Source organism: Pan paniscus, chromosome 17 (genome assembly GCF_029289425.2).
Source record: "Pan paniscus chromosome 17, NHGRI_mPanPan1-v2.0_pri, whole genome shotgun sequence".
NCBI classification, from domain to species: Eukaryota; Metazoa; Chordata; class Mammalia; order Primates; family Hominidae; genus Pan; species Pan paniscus.
The window spans coordinates 79,041,863-79,061,624 of record NC_073266.2 but is presented as its reverse complement, the minus strand read 5'-3'; the positions used below and the strand labels follow the sequence as shown (position 1 = coordinate 79,061,624).

General features: G+C 39.7%; 1 protein-coding gene across 1 annotated transcript in view; it reads right to left on the bottom strand.

The window, feature by feature from the left end:
• Window positions 1–19,762, bottom strand: part of CDH20 (cadherin 20) — a 222,093-nt gene that overhangs the window by 18,531 nt on the left and 183,800 nt on the right. Inside the window, exons 7-8 of the mRNA XM_003827263.6 lie at window positions 8,888–9,141; window positions 503–639 (exon numbers count right to left, since the gene is read on the bottom strand). Coding sequence (XP_003827311.3) covers window positions 503–639; window positions 8,888–9,141 — 391 coding nt within the window. The remainder of the gene's footprint in view (window positions 1–502; window positions 640–8,887; window positions 9,142–19,762) is intronic.

The following is a 19,762-nucleotide window of genomic DNA, read 5'->3' as shown; positions in this document are numbered from 1 at the left end:
TATATATTAATCTAGTTATTAATCTTCCATTCCATTTATAAGTTTATTATGTTAATCAATTTGCCTTTTATTGTAAGGTATCTCAAATTCTTGTGGGCATGGATATGTATATGTTTGTATAATAAGAGTGATATGTTATAAATGCTTCCTTTCATACAGTAATATTTTATACTCTTTGTACATTCACAATCATATTAAAGATTGAAAGCCTGTTAGATTTCTCAGGAATCTTCCCTTTTCCTCATAGCTCCTTGGGATAAGAATGCTGTCTTTCACTGTTTTCCATGTTTTGTTTGCTTTTATCTCTAGCACAGGACTAAGTATACAAGCGAGCCTCAAAAAAGTATTTGAACTGAACGCATTTACTTACTTGCATAAAGCATGATTTCCATTTCTTCCCTTAAAGGATATAATTTTTGTTACAACAAGTTCTAGAAACTTCCACTTTCTATAACACCTATATTTTGTCACTGCATGGAGACCAACTTACTGTGCTACTTACTCATTTCCATAGCAAGGACAGTGATATTATGCCAAGAAAATTCTTCCCGGTCTAGGGGTCTTGCTGTCATTAGGGCACCTGTTGTAATGTCAACATAGAAAAATCTTCCAGGGTCACTGCTTCTATCAATGGAGTATCTGCAGAAACATGGATTACGTACATCATTTGCATTTGGGTAAGCATATGACAGCATACCACATGAGACAACTGAGTGCCTACCATATGAAACATGGTTCCACCACTTCTGAGTTATGGCTACTGGAAGGCTGCATTCGTGGTTTTATTTGTTCAAAAACAAAAGTCACCTCCTCCTCCAATAAACAAAACAAATATTGCTTCAATTTTCTCATTCAAAAAATGAAATAAACAGGGTGCCGACAGTCTTGGGGAAGTTTTAAGCTATTTAAATATGGTTTATGCTACGTAATGCTTGGAATTACCCCAAGAATTCTGGGACATCCTGAGTATCGAGTCCTGTATATATTTGTTTAAAAAGAATTGTATTCAAATGAGTTCTCAAATGCTAATCTGAAACTAGAAAAGGAGAAAAGGTATAGTTTAGTGGTTCCAGTCCTTATAATTTGTATCAACTATTGAGAAAAGAAGCCTTGTACCAGGCCCTTTCTTAACATGCTAATGACCCACCTTCTGGCAAATACAATAATGGTAATGTATTTGCTAGCCAGAGAGTCCTTAACTGTGGTATGCTTTTAGCAGGATGGACCGGATCTGGCTAGGTTGTTTACTGTAAATAAACCTAGAGTTTATAAATTTGTGGGGTACAGCCTACTGGAAAATGTCATATAAGCTATGTAATTAATGATGTATAACAAGCAAATGTTCCATCACAAAAATGGATCTTTGCGTTCAAACAATGCACTTCGTCCATTGCTTCTACTTTTCATGTTCAGTCTGGACCAACATGCATCTTTATGCAAGAAAAGGACATTTATAGGCACCTGTGCCTGACAGTTTCAGAGCTCTCCAAGGGGAGAATGACTCATGTTTTGCTGTTGTCTGTATCATTTGAGCCATTAGTTAACTAGGTCCTGGGTAGGATCTATATTTCCTGTTGAACCTGATTTGGCAATCCAATTCTGTTGTGTTATCTCACCTGTGTTATCTCGTCTGGTCCCCATCTTGGAAGATTCAATAAATATGGATGGAGGCTCAGGCATGTGGATGTTAAAAACCCTCCATAAGGGATTTTGATATGTAGCCATGATTGAGAACCATCAATGAGAACCTTATGTAGTCCTTCGTAAAGGCCAAGTAATTTTTATCATTTTTATTTTTTAATTCTTTTTTTTTTTCTGAGGTGGAGTCTTGCTGTCTTGCCCAGGCTGGAGTGCAGTGGCATGATGTCAGCTCACTGTAGCCTCTGCCTCCTGGGTTCAAGTGATTCTCCTGCCTCAGCCTCCCAAGTAACTGGGATTACAGGTGCCTGCCACCATCCCCGGCTAATTTTTATATTTTTAGTAGAGACAAGGTTTTGCCACGTTGGCCAGTCGGGTCTCAAACTCCTGACCTCAAGTGATCCACCTGCCTCAGCCTCCCAAAGTGCTGGGATTACAGGTGTGAGCCACTGTGTCCAGCCATTTTTATTTTTTTAATTGACAAGTAATAATTATATATATTTATGGCGTACAATGTGGTATTTAGATATATGTATACGTCAGAATGATCAAATCAGGCTAATTAACATGTCTATTACCTCACATATGTATTTGTTTTTTGCAATGATACCATTTAAAATCTATTCTTTTAGCTATTTTGAAATATACAATACATTATTATGAACTACAGTTACCATGCTGTGCAATAGATCACAGGAACTTACTACCCCTTACTGAAGCTTTGAACTTTTTGATTCTTTTCCCTTTTTACCCACCAGCCTCTGGCAATCACCATTGTACTCTCTACTTCTATGAGTTTGACTTTCTTACATTCTACATATAACTGAGATCATGTGGTATTTGTCTTTCTGTGCTTGGCTAATTTAGCATAATGTCGTCTAGATTCATCCATGTTGCAAATGACAGAATTTCTTTCTTTTCTAAAGCTGTATTGAATATTTAAGGCTGAAATGAATATTCCATTGTGTATGTATACCACATTATTTTTACCCATTCATCTGTTGATGGGCACTAAGGTTGTTTCTGTATCTTGGCTATTGTGAATAATGCTGCAGTGAATATGAAAGTAGAGACATTCTTTGACATATTAATTCCAGTTCCTTTGGATATATACCCAGAAATGGGATTGTTGGATCATATGGTAATTCTCTTTTTAGTTTTTTGAGGAACCTCCATACTGTTTTCTAAAATGGCTGTACTAACATTCTCATCAACGGTTTGCAAGGGTTCCCTTTTTCTACACACCCCAGCCAACACTTACGTTTCATGTTTTTGACAACAGACATTCTAACATTGTGAGGTGATATCTCATTGTGGTTTTAATTAGCATTTTCCTGATGATTAGTGATGTTGAGCATTTTTTCATGTATGTTGGTCATTTGTATGTCTTCTTTTGAGAAATGTCTGTTTAGGCATTTTGCACATTTTTTTAACAGGGTCATTTGTCCTAATTTTGAAATAATATTACAAAGCTATAGTAATTAAAACAGCTGGAATTAAAACAGACACATCAACCAACTAAATAGGATAGACAGCTGAGAAAAAAACTCATGGGTCTGCAGTGAATTAACTGATTTTTGACAAAGATTCCAAGAACACATAATGGGGAAAGGACAGTCTCTCCAATATAGTGTTGAGAAAACTAGATACCCACATGCAGAAGAATGGAAATGGACCCTTATCTGACCCCTTATACAAGAATCAACTTAAAATGGATTAAAGACTTAACTGTTAAGACCTGAAACCATCAAACTACTAGAAGAAACCTTAGGGGAAAAGCTCCACAATGTTGGTCTTGGCAATGATTTCTTGGATATGACCCCAAAAGCGCATGCAAAAGCAAAAGTAGATGAATGGGATTGTATCAAACTAAAAACTTCTGCACAACAAAGGAAACAACAGAGTGAAGAGACAACCCACAGATTGGGAGAAAATATTCTTTTCAGAAAATAAGGGGCTAATATCCAAAATATATAAATAACTCAATAACAAGAAAACAACCCTGTTTTTAAAAGACCAGTAATTACAATAGCTGCCATTTGCTGAATATCAGGCACTTTACTATGTACTTAATACACAGCTTCTTTTAAAATTTTTCCAACATCTCTGGGAGGTAGTTATTATCCCAATCAACAGATAAGGAAACTGAGGCTTAAATAAGTCACTTTTTTTTCTTTCTTTAGAAATGGGTTCTCTTTCTGTCATCCAGGCTGGAGTGGTGCAGTGGCATGACCAAACTCACTGCAGCCTCAAACTCCTCGGCTCCAGTGATCCTTCCGCCTCAGCCTCCTGAGTAGTTGGAACTAGAGGCAGGTACCACCCCACCTGGATAATTAAATTTTTTTTTTAATTTTAAAAGACAGAGTCTTTTAAACAGCCTGTGTTGCCCAGGCTGGCCTCAAACTCCTCAAACTCCTACCCTCAAGTGATTTTCCTGCCTCAATCTCCCAAGTAGCTGGGGTTACAGGCATGAGCCACTGCAACTAGCTGAAGTCACTTTTATGCAATTACACAGGTAATAATTTACAGAGGTAAGACTTGAAGCCATCTTTATGGAGTTATAACTACTGTGTTTGATTTGAAGCCATATATACAAAGTTATAACTACTATGTTCTTACAAATTATTTAAATAGGGACTGGGAAATATATTGGGTTCAAAATTTGATTTAAAGTTGCCAGCAACTGTAATCCATATCTTAACGTTGTAGAGACGGAGAAGCAGCACTTTTGGAGGGAATAAACATTTTCTTTACTATAGTGCATTGTTTTTCAGATGTAGCTTAGTGGATTGTGAAATCAGTTTGGTGGGTTATGATTAGCATAGAAAGAAAATGAAATAGAATAGAATATATGCATGCCAGACTATCACATGCAGTAAGGGTAAATATTGATGTAAAGCTTTTGTTTTATATATATATGTGTGTGTGTGTGTGTATATATATACAAACAATACACACATGTATACAGTTGTGCATATATAGCTATTGTTGGTAAAATGTATTGTATCAAATACAATGTATATTTTTTTCTGCGGAGATTCGGGATGGCTATTTAGGAATTAGGAATTAAAGAGAAAGCTGATGAGTAACAGCTAGAGAAATCAGAATCATTTAAGCCATGACTCCCTAAGAGTTAGGAAATTTAAGGAAGAAAATTAATGTTTGTCTCTGCCTGTGACCCTATTTAATGAACATTCACTGTATGCCAGGCACTGCTCAGCACACATCACCTATATGGACTCATTTAATCTTTACAATAACACCATGAGGTAGGCACCGTTATGATCCTTATTTTACAGGTAAGAAGTCTGAGGAGTAGAGAGGTTAGGTCCCTTGCCCAAGGTCACAGTGCTGGGAATCAAGCCCAGGCAGTCTGGCTGCAGGTTCTGCTCCCAGCCACCAGGCCATGCTGCCTTATTGACACATAGTCTATAAGAGATTGTCTAAGGAAACAAGACTTTATCTTTTAAAGATAAGAGTATTAGTCCGTTCTCACACTGCTAATAAAGACATACCCAAGACAGGGTATTTATAGGGAAAGAGGTTTGTTTGACTCACAGTTCAGCATGGCTGGGAAGGCCTCAGCACACTTACAATCATAGTGGAAAGGGACGCAAACATGTCCTTCACATGGTGGTAGGAGAGAGAATGAGTGCCAAGGGAAGGGGGAAGCCCCTTTTAAAACCATCAGATCTCGTGAGAACTCACTCACTATCATGAGAACAGCATGGGGGAAACCACCCCCATGATTCAGTTATCTCTACCTGGTCCCACCCTTGACACATGGAGATTATTACAATTCAAGGTGAGATTTGGGTGGGGACACAGAGCCAGATCACATCAGAGTGACAGCGAATAGTTGCCTTTTTAATAAAGAAAAACACGTGCTTCAGAGTTCATTTAAAATGGACTAGATTCTTACTTTTTAAGCATAAATTGTTATTTACTTTTAAAGTTTACTATTTTCAGAATTGAATTTTCTCTAATATAAAATAAAAAAACACCGATTGGCTCATGACAGTCTTCTCTTTCAGCTCCCGACACATGCAGAGAGCCAGCCATGTGGTACACGGAGCCATGTCCCTGATGGCAGCTCTCCAGGCTGCAGGCATGATGCCAAGGGGAGAGGCAGCCTATGAGAAAGCAGCTTTCTATACTCAGACCTACGGCACCATAGTGAATGTCGCATGGGAGAGGGAGTGATAGAAATAACTAACCCACAGGACCCCTGACAGCATTGCCGGGCTGACACACCAGGAGCCTTCCTCAGAGAAGCCTCCCTCATCGAGGGGAATCCCTCTCTGATTTCCCCAATGGGGCCGGAATTGAGGGAATAATAGCCTTTGTTTCCCTGAATGGGATGCTGGGTTAATTTTCAGGAGGCAGGAGAAAAATTAAAGGTGTAGATACAGATGGAAAACGAGGAAATTGGGACACACTCATGAATTATGTAGGTGGTTTTCTTTTCTTAACCATTACATCCTAACCTTCTGTGAGCAGAATCGGCATCATGCAGGTACAAAGCTGCCCAGAGCCAGCAGTAGCTGGTGCTTTCCGGACTCCCTGCTTGTCACTTAGCTGGGGACATCCTCTGAATTTGGGAGCAATTTGGAGGTGGGGTGTCAGGAGCAGGCTGGTTAAATCCACACACATTCTGGGAAGGAACTGGGGGGCAGGCAGTTTCCACATCAGCAGAAGCCTCTTTCAGTTGCCAAATGGCTCAGTATCCTGCCTGCCAAAAAGTCCTTGAGCATGTATTAAAAATTCAGGGGATCCAAACATTGTCTTTTCATGTAAATATCACTAAATCTGGAGATTTTGTTTTGGGGATTATAAATAAGTGAGGACCAGCATATATTCCTGAACACACCATCAACTTTCTAGAAAGGAGATTATAAAAGTCCTAATAATTTGTTAAATGGCCTTTTATCTGTAACATTTTAACTTCCAGTGATGTGTTGATTTTTTGAATTATTTAATAGATATTTTCTCTTTAAGAATATAAATCTCATTTATTCTTCGTAACAAAAATGCAGATGATGAATTAGCCATGCAGCATATAACTATACACATTATTTTAAAAGAAAGTAACTTTAATATGAAAAATAAGGATAAGAAGAGCAGTTTGGTGAAAGATAACAGAAGAAAGGAATTCCCAAATGGGTTTTGAAATGAGAGTCAGGGAGTTCATTGAGTTTTAAGTGCTTTTCCCTCTGAGAGGCTAGGACCCCCAGTGTTCTTCTTGGGTTCAGGGACCATTCTTTGTTGCTATTGGATAGTACAAAGAGTCAGGGACCTCATACCTAGCAATAAGAATTCCTCTCTTTCTTTGTAACCAAAATGCAGAGGGAGAATTATCCCCAGATCTGATCATTGGAATTTCACGTTGCCCCCTGTGCCTGAGCCATGTCTTATTACCTCTGGCCTTGTGGCCTTGTTCTCACCAATTTTCATCTCAGGATCTGCAGTCCTGCCCCAGAACAGCCCAGTGGACCCTGCCCTGTGCCTCTGGCCTGTTCACTCTTGCATTCATCCTGCCTGGGTTCTAGTGGGGTAGCCAGACACTCCAATATGAACCTCCCTGATGCTAACAGATGTGCTGGCCAACTGATAGTTTTCAATTGGTCATCATCTGAAGCAGCATTTTCTGTTAGCCAGACAAGATTTCTTCATTTTGTCTACCTCATTTTACTTCATGCCAGTGGTGAAAGTTTTATTCTTTAAAGTTTCTCTCATAGGGTCTTTTGTTACAGGAATAGATTAATTAGCCTATGGTGGATTAATACATATATAATTAATAAATTAGGGTCAGAAGGTATATATTCTTGGCTTCTGAAAATACACACAATGTTTTGTTTTCATTGTGATTGCTTTGGGGATAATATGGTTGACTAATCTCTCCCCATCCTAGTTTATATTTAAAAAGCTTCAGGTTGAAATACAACATCTATAAAGTTGTTATATAATACATTAGTTGCCTTTGAAAAAATCAAATATCAGAATTCAAATAAAATCGTTTTTGCCATTTTAATGCCTGAACATGTAAAATGTTTACTGGTTGGTTAGAGGAAGTGAATTTGCCCCTAGTATGGTTATTCTCTGGAGAAAGCCATTCTTGTTAAACTACAGAAGCACGTTTTCATTAAATACAAAACAGCACTAGGTGAGAGAAGCAGCCAGCTGACAGAAAAGGCATTTGATAAAGTGCGGTATGTTTAAAATGTGTTATCTGCACTAAAGCCCCAGATTCATTTTACTGTGTGGCTTTCAACAATTGATGTGACAGATGGCTTCCGACAGCCTTGGAATTCTGATCTTTTGTGTCAAGCTTCATAGGTTTGGCAGCTGCTCTGGAAGGTTGTGGTGTCAACCTGTCCATCAACTATTTGCACTTTGGTTCCAGTTGATGAGAGATGGCCATGACTGTAAGAGCAGTTCTCATCTTCTTGAGCGGGAGCATCTTGGTTGGAATCTTTAATTCCAAAACATGGTTTGGAGAGATAGATACTTGGTATTGCCATACAAAGACCCATCTGTCTGGCCAGTCTACAAGGCATTGAAGTTGCTGACAACAGAAGTAGTTTCTATGTCTGCTCTTTCTATAGTATGTGGAATATATGTAGTATATATTGTTTTCCCCAGTTTTAAAAAGTAAAACATGTCAAAGATTCATAAAAGATGGAAGAATGCATGATGATTTCCTTTATGTTTACCACTGAGAGTCAATGGATTTTAACATTTTGACATCTGTGTGTCTGATTATACTTTATCTGAATCAGTAGCTCTCAACCTGGGGTGATTTTACACCACTTCCCTGGACATTTGGCAATATCTGGGGACATTTTAGGTGGTTACAGCTCAGAGAGTGCTACTGCATTTCGTGGGTAAAGGCCAGAGATGCTGCTAAACATGGTTCAGTGCACAGGAGAACCCCTCCACAACAACACAGAATTATCCACCCCCAAATGTCAACAGGACCATGATTGAGAACTAAGGGGTGTGTGTGTGTGTGTGTGTGTATGTGTGTCTCAACCAATTGAAAGTGAGTTATAAACATAATGACACTTCTAAATAACCTGGCAAGGCCATGTTATTTAAGGGAAAAAAAAACAACACAAAAAACTCAAAGAGGAGAGTCTCCAGAAATGGGATAGAGAAGAAAGAAACAAAGGGAAAAGTGCTAGAAAATTACATACAAGGGAAGGGAAGATTCCAGCATATAAGGAAAAGGTGAAATCTGTGGAAAAACCTGATTGAGTTGTTGGTCACATCTGGGTCCTTGGCAGAAATGATCTGTATGGTTGTTCCAATCGCCACATCCTCAGGCACCTCCACAAAGTAAAAGCCAGGTTCAAACACAGGGGGCTCGTCCACGTCTTCCACGCTGATGTGCACTGTTGTTGTGTCCTGAAATGGGCCCAAGTTCAGAAAACGCATCTCTAGGTGAGGATTGGCTCCCTCCACCTTTAAGGTGTAGCTTTTCTTGGTTTCAAAACTCAGGGGCTGAAAAGCAATGACAGGAAAATTGATTCGCCACTGAGGTTCAAGATTCAAAATATGTCAACGTTCAAAAGGATGCCCAATATTGATGGCTGGTGGGAAGATTCTCCAATTCATTAAGTGGGAAAAAGGTAAACGGGAAAGAAGGGAAATCTTTGTCTTGTTCTGTAGTTCTTGGTCTTAATGTCAGTTTCAACACTTTGGGTAAAGAGGATAAGATATCAGTCACTGCAGAGATAGTTAAGGAAGCCAGTTTGATAATAGTTTGCCCGTTTATTCTGGGCAAACTTGGCTTTAACTTGTCTACCCTTCAATCAGCCTGGTCTTTAGAGAGATCCCAGGAATCCCCTCACTCCTGGGCCCAATTTGCCTGGTACTGTCTCAGTTCTAAAATGAAAAGTTTCATTTCCTAGGACTCTATTCTGTCCCAGGCAAACCAGGACGGTTGGTCACATTATCTTTAGAGGTGCTTGCTCATTTGAAAGGACTTCACAACAATTAAGAGCAAGTTTGTATTCCAAACACAAACTTCCATATATATTCCATATATCTATTCTATCTATCATCTATCTATCTATCTATCTATCTATCTATCTATCTATCTATCTATCTATCAGAATATTCATGCAACTGAGGCCTAGGCTTTTGTTTTTTTCCTTAAAAAATTATTCTTGAGTACAAAGGCAATATTGATTCTTTTCAAGAAACTGTGCCACACAAGGTTCTCAGGTGCTGTGTCAGATCAATGTTTGTATATTTAGTTCATCATGCACAATCCCTTTTATTGTTACTATTATCTTTTGAGACGGAGTCTCGCTCTGTCACCCAGGCTAGAGTGCAACAGTGTGATCTCAGCTCATTGCAACCTCCACCTCCCAAGTTAAAGCGATTCTCCTGCCTCAGCCTCCTAAGTAGCTGGGATTACAGGCATGTGCCACCATGCCTGCCTAATTTTGCATTTTTAGTAGAGACAGGGTTTCACCATGTTGGTCAGGCTGGTCTTGAACTCGTGATCTCAGATGATCCACCCACCTCAACCTTCCAAAGTGCTGGGATTACAGGCGTAAGCCACCACACCCTGCTGACAATCCCCTTTAAAACCCTTATTTGATCTTTTAGAGTTGAAGAACCCAAGATGCAGGAAGCTCAGAAGCCTGGAGTACGCTGACGTGGTTACAGCTCTTCCACAAGGACTTTAATTTTGTCTATAAAATTCCATCGCGTAAAATACAATTTTTTTGGTTGTTCTCTTTTTTGATTTATTCCTATCTTCAGAACTTTTTTTTTTCAAAATAAATACAGTGCTCCAGGGCAGAACGTGAACTTAAAATGCTATTTCTGAAGACTAATCTATTGTTGTTTAAAGCTGATGAACATGTGTGTTTTAAGCAACAAGTATTTCAGAACATCTCGGAATGTTAAGTCCCATAAAATAAAAGTGGATAGCAAAGCAGTTACTAGAACTTAAAAGTTGTGTGTCAACATAGCAATAACTTACATTTTTCTAGCTAAACATCACTTTTTTCATAAAATATGTTGAATGGCAGCACATTTCATGTTAGAGAGAGGCATGTACCCATTTAAACAACTGCTTGGCTTTTCAGAAAAAAATATCGGTAGGTGCTGCTTTAACTAGATTTGTTATTTTCTTTCTTAAAAAAAATCGTCTCTAATAAAAATACAAAAATTAGCTGGGTGTGGTGGCACATGCCTGTAATACCAGCTACTCGGGAGGCTGAGGCAGGAGAATCACTTGAACCCGGGAGGTGGAGGTTGTGGTGAGCCGAGATCAAGCCATTGCACTCCAGCCTGGGCAATAAGAGTGAAACTCTGTCTCAAAAAAAAAAAAAAAAAAAAAAAAAAAGTCAACTTTTTGGCCAGGAGCAGTGGTTCATGCCTGTAAGCCTGACAATGTAGGAAGCTGAGGTGGGAGAATCGCTTGAGGCCAAGATTTCGAGACCAGCCAAGACAACCTAATGAGACCTACATCGCTACCAAAAAAAAAAAAAAAAAAAATTAGCTGGGTGTGGTGGCATGTGCCTGTAATCCCAGCTACTTGGGAGGCAGAGGCAGGAGGATGGTTTGAGCTCAGTTTAGAGTGAGCTATGATGGCACCACTGCACCGTAGCCTGAGTGACAGAGACACCTTGTCTCAAAAAAATTACATTAAAAATGGATACATAATAGATGTACATATTTTCAGGGTACATGTAATAATTTAATGCATTCATATAATTGTTATTTTCAAATTTTAATAAAGTTTTTTTTGTTTTGTTGCTGTTGTTGGGTTACTGCTTGTTTACCATTTACTTAGTAGCAGACATAGTGCTTCCCGTTTCATGGGTCGCCAGCCATTTCCATCCAAACCAAGAAGCCCCATTCAAACCCAGACGCCCATCTCCACCAGCCAGCCTGCCTCCCTAGTTGTCATTGAAAAGGCAAGGTTTTCATAAACAGGGAAATCTGCCAGTCAGATTAATGATATATTTGAAGGACTATTTTACCAATTCATTTAATGCTTGCTCCCTAAATCGAAACATTTTTCTTTCCTGGTAAATTACATTTATACGCTCTTAAAATTCTTTATGTATTTGTAACACAGTTGTGGACACCGTTGTTCGTGTTAGGTTTGAGCTAGGCAAAACTTGTTTTCCCTTTAATTTTAAATTGTTTTTCTAATTTTGTGTGAAATTTGTATGTTTTAAAAAATAAGATATTTACATACATTTATATATTTACATACATTAAAATTTCTTTTTTAGTATAAAGTTGGCAGGTTTTGACTAGTGTATTCAGTCATGTGTCTACCGTGATAATCAAGCTATAGAGCTGTTTCAAAACCCCCGTGACCCTCTCTGTGCCCCTTTGTAGTCAACCTCTCCCCTCCCACCCAGCCCCTGGCAAACACTGATTCATGTATGTTCTGTCTCTATTGCAAGAATGTCATATAATGTCAGATAAACTACATTCAGTATGTAATCTTTTGAGTTAGGGTTCTTTCACTTAGCATGATGCATTTGAGATTCATCCATATTGCATGAATGAGGAGTTTTTTTTTTAGACAGCATCTCACTCTGTTACCCAGGCTGGAGTGCAGCGGCATAATCTGGGCTCACTGCAATGTCTGCCTCCCGGGTTCAGGCGACTCTTCTGCCTCAGCCTCCCAAGTAGCTGGGACTACAGGTGTGTGCCACCACGCCTGGCTAATTTTTGTATTTTCAGTAGAGGTGGGGTTTCACCATGTGGGCCAGGCTGGTCTTGAACTCTTGACCTCAGGTGATAGGCCCACCTCGGCCTTGGCCTCCCAAAGTGCTGGGATTACTGGCGTGAGCTACTATGCCTGGTGAGTTTGTTCTTTTTTTATTTCCAAGTAGTATTCTGTTGTATGGATGCACAACAGTTGATTTATCCATTCTTCACTAGAGATACTTTTGTGTTTTTTTCCAATTTCTGACAGTTATGAGTAAACCTATAAATATTTACATAGAGTTTTTTTGTGTGAGCATAAAATTTCATTTCAGTGGGGTAAATACCTAGGACTGGAGTTGTGGGATTGTATAGTAAATATATTTTTAACTTTATAAGAAACTTCCAAATGAATTTTCAGAAAGGCAGTACCAGTTTGAATTCCCACCAGGAGTATATGAAAGCTCTAGTTACTCCACATCTTTGTCAGCCCTTGGTTTTGCCAGCGTTAAAATTTTTATCTATCCTAGTGTGCGTTAAGTGGTATCTCATTGTAGTTCTGATTGGCACTTCCTTACTGCCTCGTGATGCATCTTTCTATGTCTTCTTGAGGAGGTCTTTGTATATTTTATATTCAAGTCCATTGTCAGATGTATGATTTGCAAATATTTTCTCCTAGTCTGTGATTTGTCTTTTCATTCTCTTAACAGTGTCCTTTATTATTATTATTATTATACTTTAAGTCCTGGGATACATGTGCAGAACGTGCAGGTTTGTTACATAGGTATACCTGTGCCATGGTGGTTTGCTGCACCTATCAACCCGTCATCTACATTAGGTATTTCTCCTAATGCTATCCCTCCCCTAGCCCCCCACCCCTGACAGGCCCTGGTGTGTGACATTCCCCTCCCTGTGTCCATGTGTTCTCATTGTCCACCTCCCACTTATGAGTGAGAACATGCAGTGTTTAGTTTTGTGTTCATGTGTTAGCTTGCTGAGAATGGTGGTTTCATCCATGTCCCTGAAAAGGACATGAACTCCTTTTTTATGGCTGCATAGTATTCCGTATTGTATATGTGCCACATTTTCTTTATCCAGTCTATCATTGATGGGCATTTGGGTTGGTTCCAAGTCTTTGCTATTGTGAACAGTGCTGTAATAAACATACATGTGCATGTGTCTTTATAGTAGAAAGTTTTATAATCCTTTGGGTATATACCCAGTAATGGGATTGCTGGGTCATATGGTATTTCTGGTTCTAGATCCTTGAGGAATCACCACATTGTCTTCCACAATGGTTGAACTAATTTACACTCCCACCAACAGTGTAAAAAAGCATTCCTATTTCTCCACATCCTCTCCTGCATCTGTTGTTTCCTGACTTTTTTAATGATCACCATTCTAACTGGCATAAGATGGTATCTCAATATAGTTCTGATTTGCATTTCTCTAATGACCAGTGATGATGAGCTTTTTTTCATGTTTGTTGGCTGCATAAATGTCTTCTTTTGAGAAGTGTCTGTTCATATCCTTTGCCCACTTTTTGATGTGGTTGTTTGTTTGTTTTTTTCTTGTAAATTTGTTTAAGTTCCTTGTAGATTCTGGATATTAGACCTTGGTCAGATGGATAGATTGCAAAAATTTTCTCCCATTCTGTAGGTTGCCTGTTGAATTTGATGATAGTTTCTTTTGCTGTGCAGAAGCTCTTTAGTTTAATTCAATCCCATTTGTCAATTTTGGCTTTTGTTGCCATTGCTTTTGGTGTTTTAGTCAAAGCCTTTGCCCATGCCTATGTCCTGAATGGTATTGCCTAAGTTTTCTTCTAGGGTTTTTATGGTTTTAGGTCTTATGTTTAAGTTTTTAATCCATCTTGAGTTAATGTTTGTATAAGGCATAAGGAAGGGGTCCAGTTTCAGTTTTCTGCATATGGCTAGCCAGTTTTCCCAACATCATTTATTAACTAGGAAATCCTTTCCCCATTGATTGTTTTTGTCAGGTTTGTCAAAGATCAGATGGTTGTAGGTGTGTGGCATTACTTCTGAGGCTTCTGTTCTGTTCCATCGGTCTATATATCTGTTTTGGTACCAGTACCATGCTTTTTTGGTTACTGTAGTCTTGTACTATAGTTTGAAGTCAGGTACTGTGATGCCTCCAGCTTTGTTATTTTTGCTTAGGATTGTCTTGGCTATACAGGCTCTTTTTTGGATCCATATGAAATTCAAAGAAGTTTTTTCTAATTCTGTGAAGTAGTCAGTGGTAGCTTAATGAGGATAGCATTGAATCTATAAATTACTTTGGGCAGTATGGCCATTTTCACGATATTAAGTGTTCCTATCCATGAGCATGGAATGTTTTTTCATTTGTTTGTGTCCTCTCTTATTTCCTTGAGCAGTGGTTTGTAGTTCTCCTTGAAGAGGTCCTTCACATCACTTGTAAGTTTGATTCCTAGATATTTTATTCTCTTTGTAGCAATTGTGAATGAGAGTTCACTCATGATTTGGCTGTCTATCTATTATTGGTGTATAGGAATTCTTGTGATTTTTGCACATTGATTTTGTACCTGAGACTTTGCTATAGTTGCTTATCAGCTTAAGGACATTTTGGGCTGAGATGATGGGGTTTTCTAAATATACAATCATGTCATCTGCAAACAAAGACAATTTGACTTCCTCTTTTCCGATTCAAATACCCTTTATTTCTTTATCTTGCCCAATTGCCCTGGCCAAAACTTCCAATACTGTGTTGAATAGGAGTGGTGAGTAAGGGCATCCTTGTCGTGGGCCAGTTTTCAAAGGGAATGCTTCCAGCTTTTGCCCAATCAGTATAATATTGGCTGTGGGTTTGTCATAAATAGCTTTTATTATTTTGAGATACATTCCATCAATACCTAGTTTATTTAGAGTTTTTAGCATGAAGGGGTATTGAATTTCATTGAAGGGCTTTTCTGCACTATTGAGATAATCATGTGGTTTTTGTCATTGGTTCTGTTTATGTGATGGATTACATTTATTGATTTGCATACGTTGAACCAGCCTTGCATCCCAGAGATGAAGCCAACTTGATCTTGGTGGATAATCTTTTTGATGTGCTGCTGGATTCAGTTTGCCAGTATGTTATTGAGGATTTTCACATCGATGTTCATCAGGGATATTAGCCTGAAATTTTCTTTTTTTGTTGTGTCTCTGCCAGGTTTTGGTATCAGGATGATCCTGGCCTCATAAAATGAGTTAGGGTGGAGTTCCTCTTTTTGTACTGTTTGGAATAGTTTCAGAAGGAATGCTACCAGCTCCTCATTGTACCTCTGGTAGAATTCGGCTGTGAATCTGTATCATCCTGGGCTTTTTTGGTTGGTAGGCCTCAATTACTGCCTCAATTTCAGAACTTGTTATTGGTCTATTCAGGGATTCGACTTCTTCCTGGTTTAGTCTTGGGAGGGTGTATGTGTCCAGGAATGTATCCATTTCTTCTAGATTTTCTAGTTTATTTGCATAGAAGTGTTTATAGTATTCCCTGATGGTAGTTTGTATTTCTGTGGGATCAGTGGTGATATCCCCTTTATCATTTTTTATTGTGTCTATTTGATTCTCCTCTCTTTTCTTTTTTATTAGTGTGGCTAGCAATCTATCTATTTTGTTAATCTTTTCAAAAAACCAGCTCCTGGATTCAGTGATTTTTTTGAAGGTTTTTTTGTGTCTCTATCTCCTTCAGTTCTGCTCTGATCTTAGTTACTTCTTGTCTTCTGCTAGCTTTTGAATGTATTTGCTCTTGCTTCTCTAGTTCTTTTAATTGTGATATTAGGGTGTTGATTTTAGATCTTTCCCACTTTCTCCTGTGGGCATTTAGTGTTATAAATTTCCCTGTAAACACTGCTTTAGCGGTGTCCCAGAGATTCTGGTATGTTGTTCTGGTTTCAAAGAACCTTATTTCTGCCTTAATTTAGTTATTTACCCAGTAGTCATTCAGGAGCAGGTTATTTAGTTTTCATGTAGTTGTGTGTGTTTTGAGTGAGTTTTTAAATCCTGAGTTCTAATTTGATTGCATTGTGGTCTGAGATACTGTTTGTTATGATTTCCATTATTTTGCATTTGCTGAGGAGTGTTTTACTTCCAATTATGTGGTCAATTTTAGATTGGTGATGTCGTGCTGAGAAGAATGTATATTCTGCTGATTTGGGGTGGAGAGTTCTGTAGATGTCTATTAGGTCTGCTTGGTCCAGAGCTGAGTTAAAGTCCTGAATATCCTTGTTAATTTTCTATGTCATTGATCTGACTAATATTGACAGTAGGGTGTTAAAGTCTCCCACTATTATTGTGTGGGAGTCTAAGTCTCTTTGTAGGTCTCTAAGAACTTGCTTTATGAATCTGGGTGCTCTTGTACTGGGTGCATATATATTTAGGATAGTTAGCTATTCTTGTTGCATTGATACCTTTACCATTCTGTAATGCCCTTCTTTGTCTTTTTTTTTTTTTTTTTTGAGACGGAGTCTCGCTCTGCCACTCAGGCTGGAGTGCAGTGGCATGATCTAGGCTCACTGCAAGCTCCACCTCCCAGGTTCACGCCATTCTCCTGCCTCAGCCTCCCGAGTAGCTGGGACTACAGGTGCCCACCACCACGCCTGGCTAATTTTTTGTATTTTTAGTAGAGATGGGGTTTCATCGTGTTAGCCAGGATGGTCTCGATCTCCTGACCTTGTGATCCACCCACGTTGGCCTCCCAAAGTGCTGGGATTACAGGAGTGAGCCACCACGCCTGGCCTCTTTGTCTTTTTTGATCTTTGTTGGTTTAAAGTTTATTTTATCAGAGACTAGGATTGCAACCCCTACTTTTTTTTTTTTTTTTGGTTTCCATTTGCTTGGTAAATATTCCTCCATCCCTTTATTTTGAGCCTGTGTTTGTCTTTGCATGTTAGATGTGTCTCCTGAATACAGCACACTGATGGATCTTGACTCTTTATCCAATTTGCCAATCTGTGTCTTTTAATTGGGGCATTTAGCCTGTTTACATTTAAGGTTTATATTGTTATGTGTGAATTTGATCCTGTCATTATGATGCCAGCTGGTTATTTTGCCCGTTAGTTGTTGCAGTTTCTTCATAGTGTCAATGGTCTTTACAATTTGGTATGTTTTTGCAGTGGCTGGTACCAGTTTTTCCTTTCCATATTTAGTGCTTCCTTGAGGAGTTCTTTTAAGGCAGGCCTGGTGGTGACAAAATGTCTCAGCATTTGCTTGTCTGTAAAGGATTTTATTTCTCCTTCACTTGTGAAGCTTAGTTTGGCTGGATATGAAATTCTGGGTTGAATTCTTTTCTTTAAGAATGTTGAATGTTGGCTCCCACTTTCTTCTGGCTTGCAGGGTTTCTGCAAAGAGATCCACTGTCATTCTGATGGGCTTCCTTTTATGGGTACCTGATCTTTCTCTCTGGCTGCCCTTAACATTTTTTCCTTCATTTCAACCTTGGTGAATCTGACGATTATGTGTCTTGGGGTTGCTCTTCTCGAGGAGTATCTTTGTGGTGTTCTCTGTATTTCCTGAATTTGAATGTTGGCCTATCTTGCTAGGTTGGGGAAGTTCTCTTGGATAATACCCTGAAGAGTGTTTTGCAACTTGGTTCCATTCTCCCCGTCACTTTCAGGTACACCAAACAAATGTAGGTTTGGTCTTTTCATGTAGTCCCATATTTCTTGGAGGCTTTGTTCATATGTTTTCATTCTTTTTTTCTCTAATCTTGTCTTTATGCTTTTTTCATTAAGTTGATCTTCAATTTCTGATATCCTTTCTTCCACTTGATCAATTTGACTATTGATACTTGTGTATGCTTAACGAAGTTCTCATGCTGTGTTTTTCAGCTTTATCAGGTTATTTATGTTCTTGTCTAAACTGGTTATTCTAGTTAGCAATTCCTCTAATGTTTTTTCAAGGTTCTTAGCTTCCTTGCATTGTGTTAGAACATGCCCCATTAGCTTGGAAAAGTTTGTTATTACCCACTTTCTGAAGCCCACTTCTGTCAGTTTGTCAAACTCATTCTGCATCCAGTTTTGTTCCATTGCTGGTGAGGAGCTGTGATCCTTTGGAGAAGAAGAGGCATTCTGGTTTTTGGAATTTTCAGCCTTTTTGTGCTGTTTTTTCCTCATCTTCATGGATTTATCTACCTTTGGTCTTTGATGTTGGTGAACTTTGGATGGGGTTTCTGTGTGGATGTTGTTTTTGTTGATATTAATGTTATTCCTTTCTGTTTGTTAGTTTTCATTCTAACAGTTAGGTCCCTCTGCTGCAGGTCTGCTGGAGTTTGCTGGAGGTCCGCTCCAGACCCTGTTTGCCTGGGTATCACCAGCGGAGGCTGCAGAACAGCAAAGATTGCTGCCTGATCCTTCCTCTTGAAGCTTCTTCACAGAGGGGCACCTGCTGGATGCCAGCTGGAGCTCTCCTCTATGAGGTGTCTGTTGACCCCTGCTCAGAGGTGTCTCCCAGTCAGGAGGCACGGGGGTCAAGGACCCAATTGAGGAGGCAGTCTGTCCCTTAGAGCTTGAGTGCTGTGCTGAGAGATTCACTGCTGTCTTCAGAGCTGGCAGGCAGGAGCATTTAAGTCTGCTGAAGCTGTGCCCACAGCCACCCCTTCCCCCAGGTTTTTTTTCCCAGGGAGATGGGAGTTTTATCTATAAGCCCCTGACTGGGGCTGCTGCCTTTCTTTCAGAGATGCCCTGCACAGAGAGGAGGAATCTAGAGAGGCAGTCTAGGTACCGTGGCTTTGCAGAACTGCGGTGGGCTCTGCCCAGTTTGAACTTCATGGTGGCTTTGTTTACACTGTTAGGGGAAAACTGCCTACTCAGTCCTCAGTAATGGTGGACCTCCCTCCCTCCACCAAGCTCCAGTGTCCCAGGTCGACTACAGACTGCAGGGCTGGCAGCGAGAATTTCAAGCCAGTGGATCTTAGCTTGCTGGGCTCCACGGGGGTGGGATCCACTGAGCTAGACCACTTGGCTCCCTGGCTTCAGCCCCCTTTCCAGGGGAGTGAATGGTTCTGTCTCACTGGCATTCCAGGTGCCACTGGGGGTAAAACAAAACAAAACAAAACAACAACAAAAAAAAACTGCAGCTAGTTCGGTGTCTGCTCAAACAGCTGCCCAGTTTTATGCTTGAAACCCAGGTCCCTGGAGGCGTAGGCACCCAAGGGAGTCTCCTGGTCTGCTGGTTGCAAAGACCATGGGAAAAGCGTAATCTCTGGGCCAGAATGCACTGTTCCTTACAGCACAATCCCCCATGGCTTCCCTTGGCTAGGAGAGGGAGTTCCCTGACCCCTTGCACTTCCCAGGTGAGGCAACGCCCCACCCTGCTTCAGCTCGCCCTCCCTGGGCTGCACCCACTATCTAACCACTCCCATTGAGATGAGCTGGGTACCTCAGATGGAAATGCAGAAATCACCTGCCTTCTGCATTGATCTT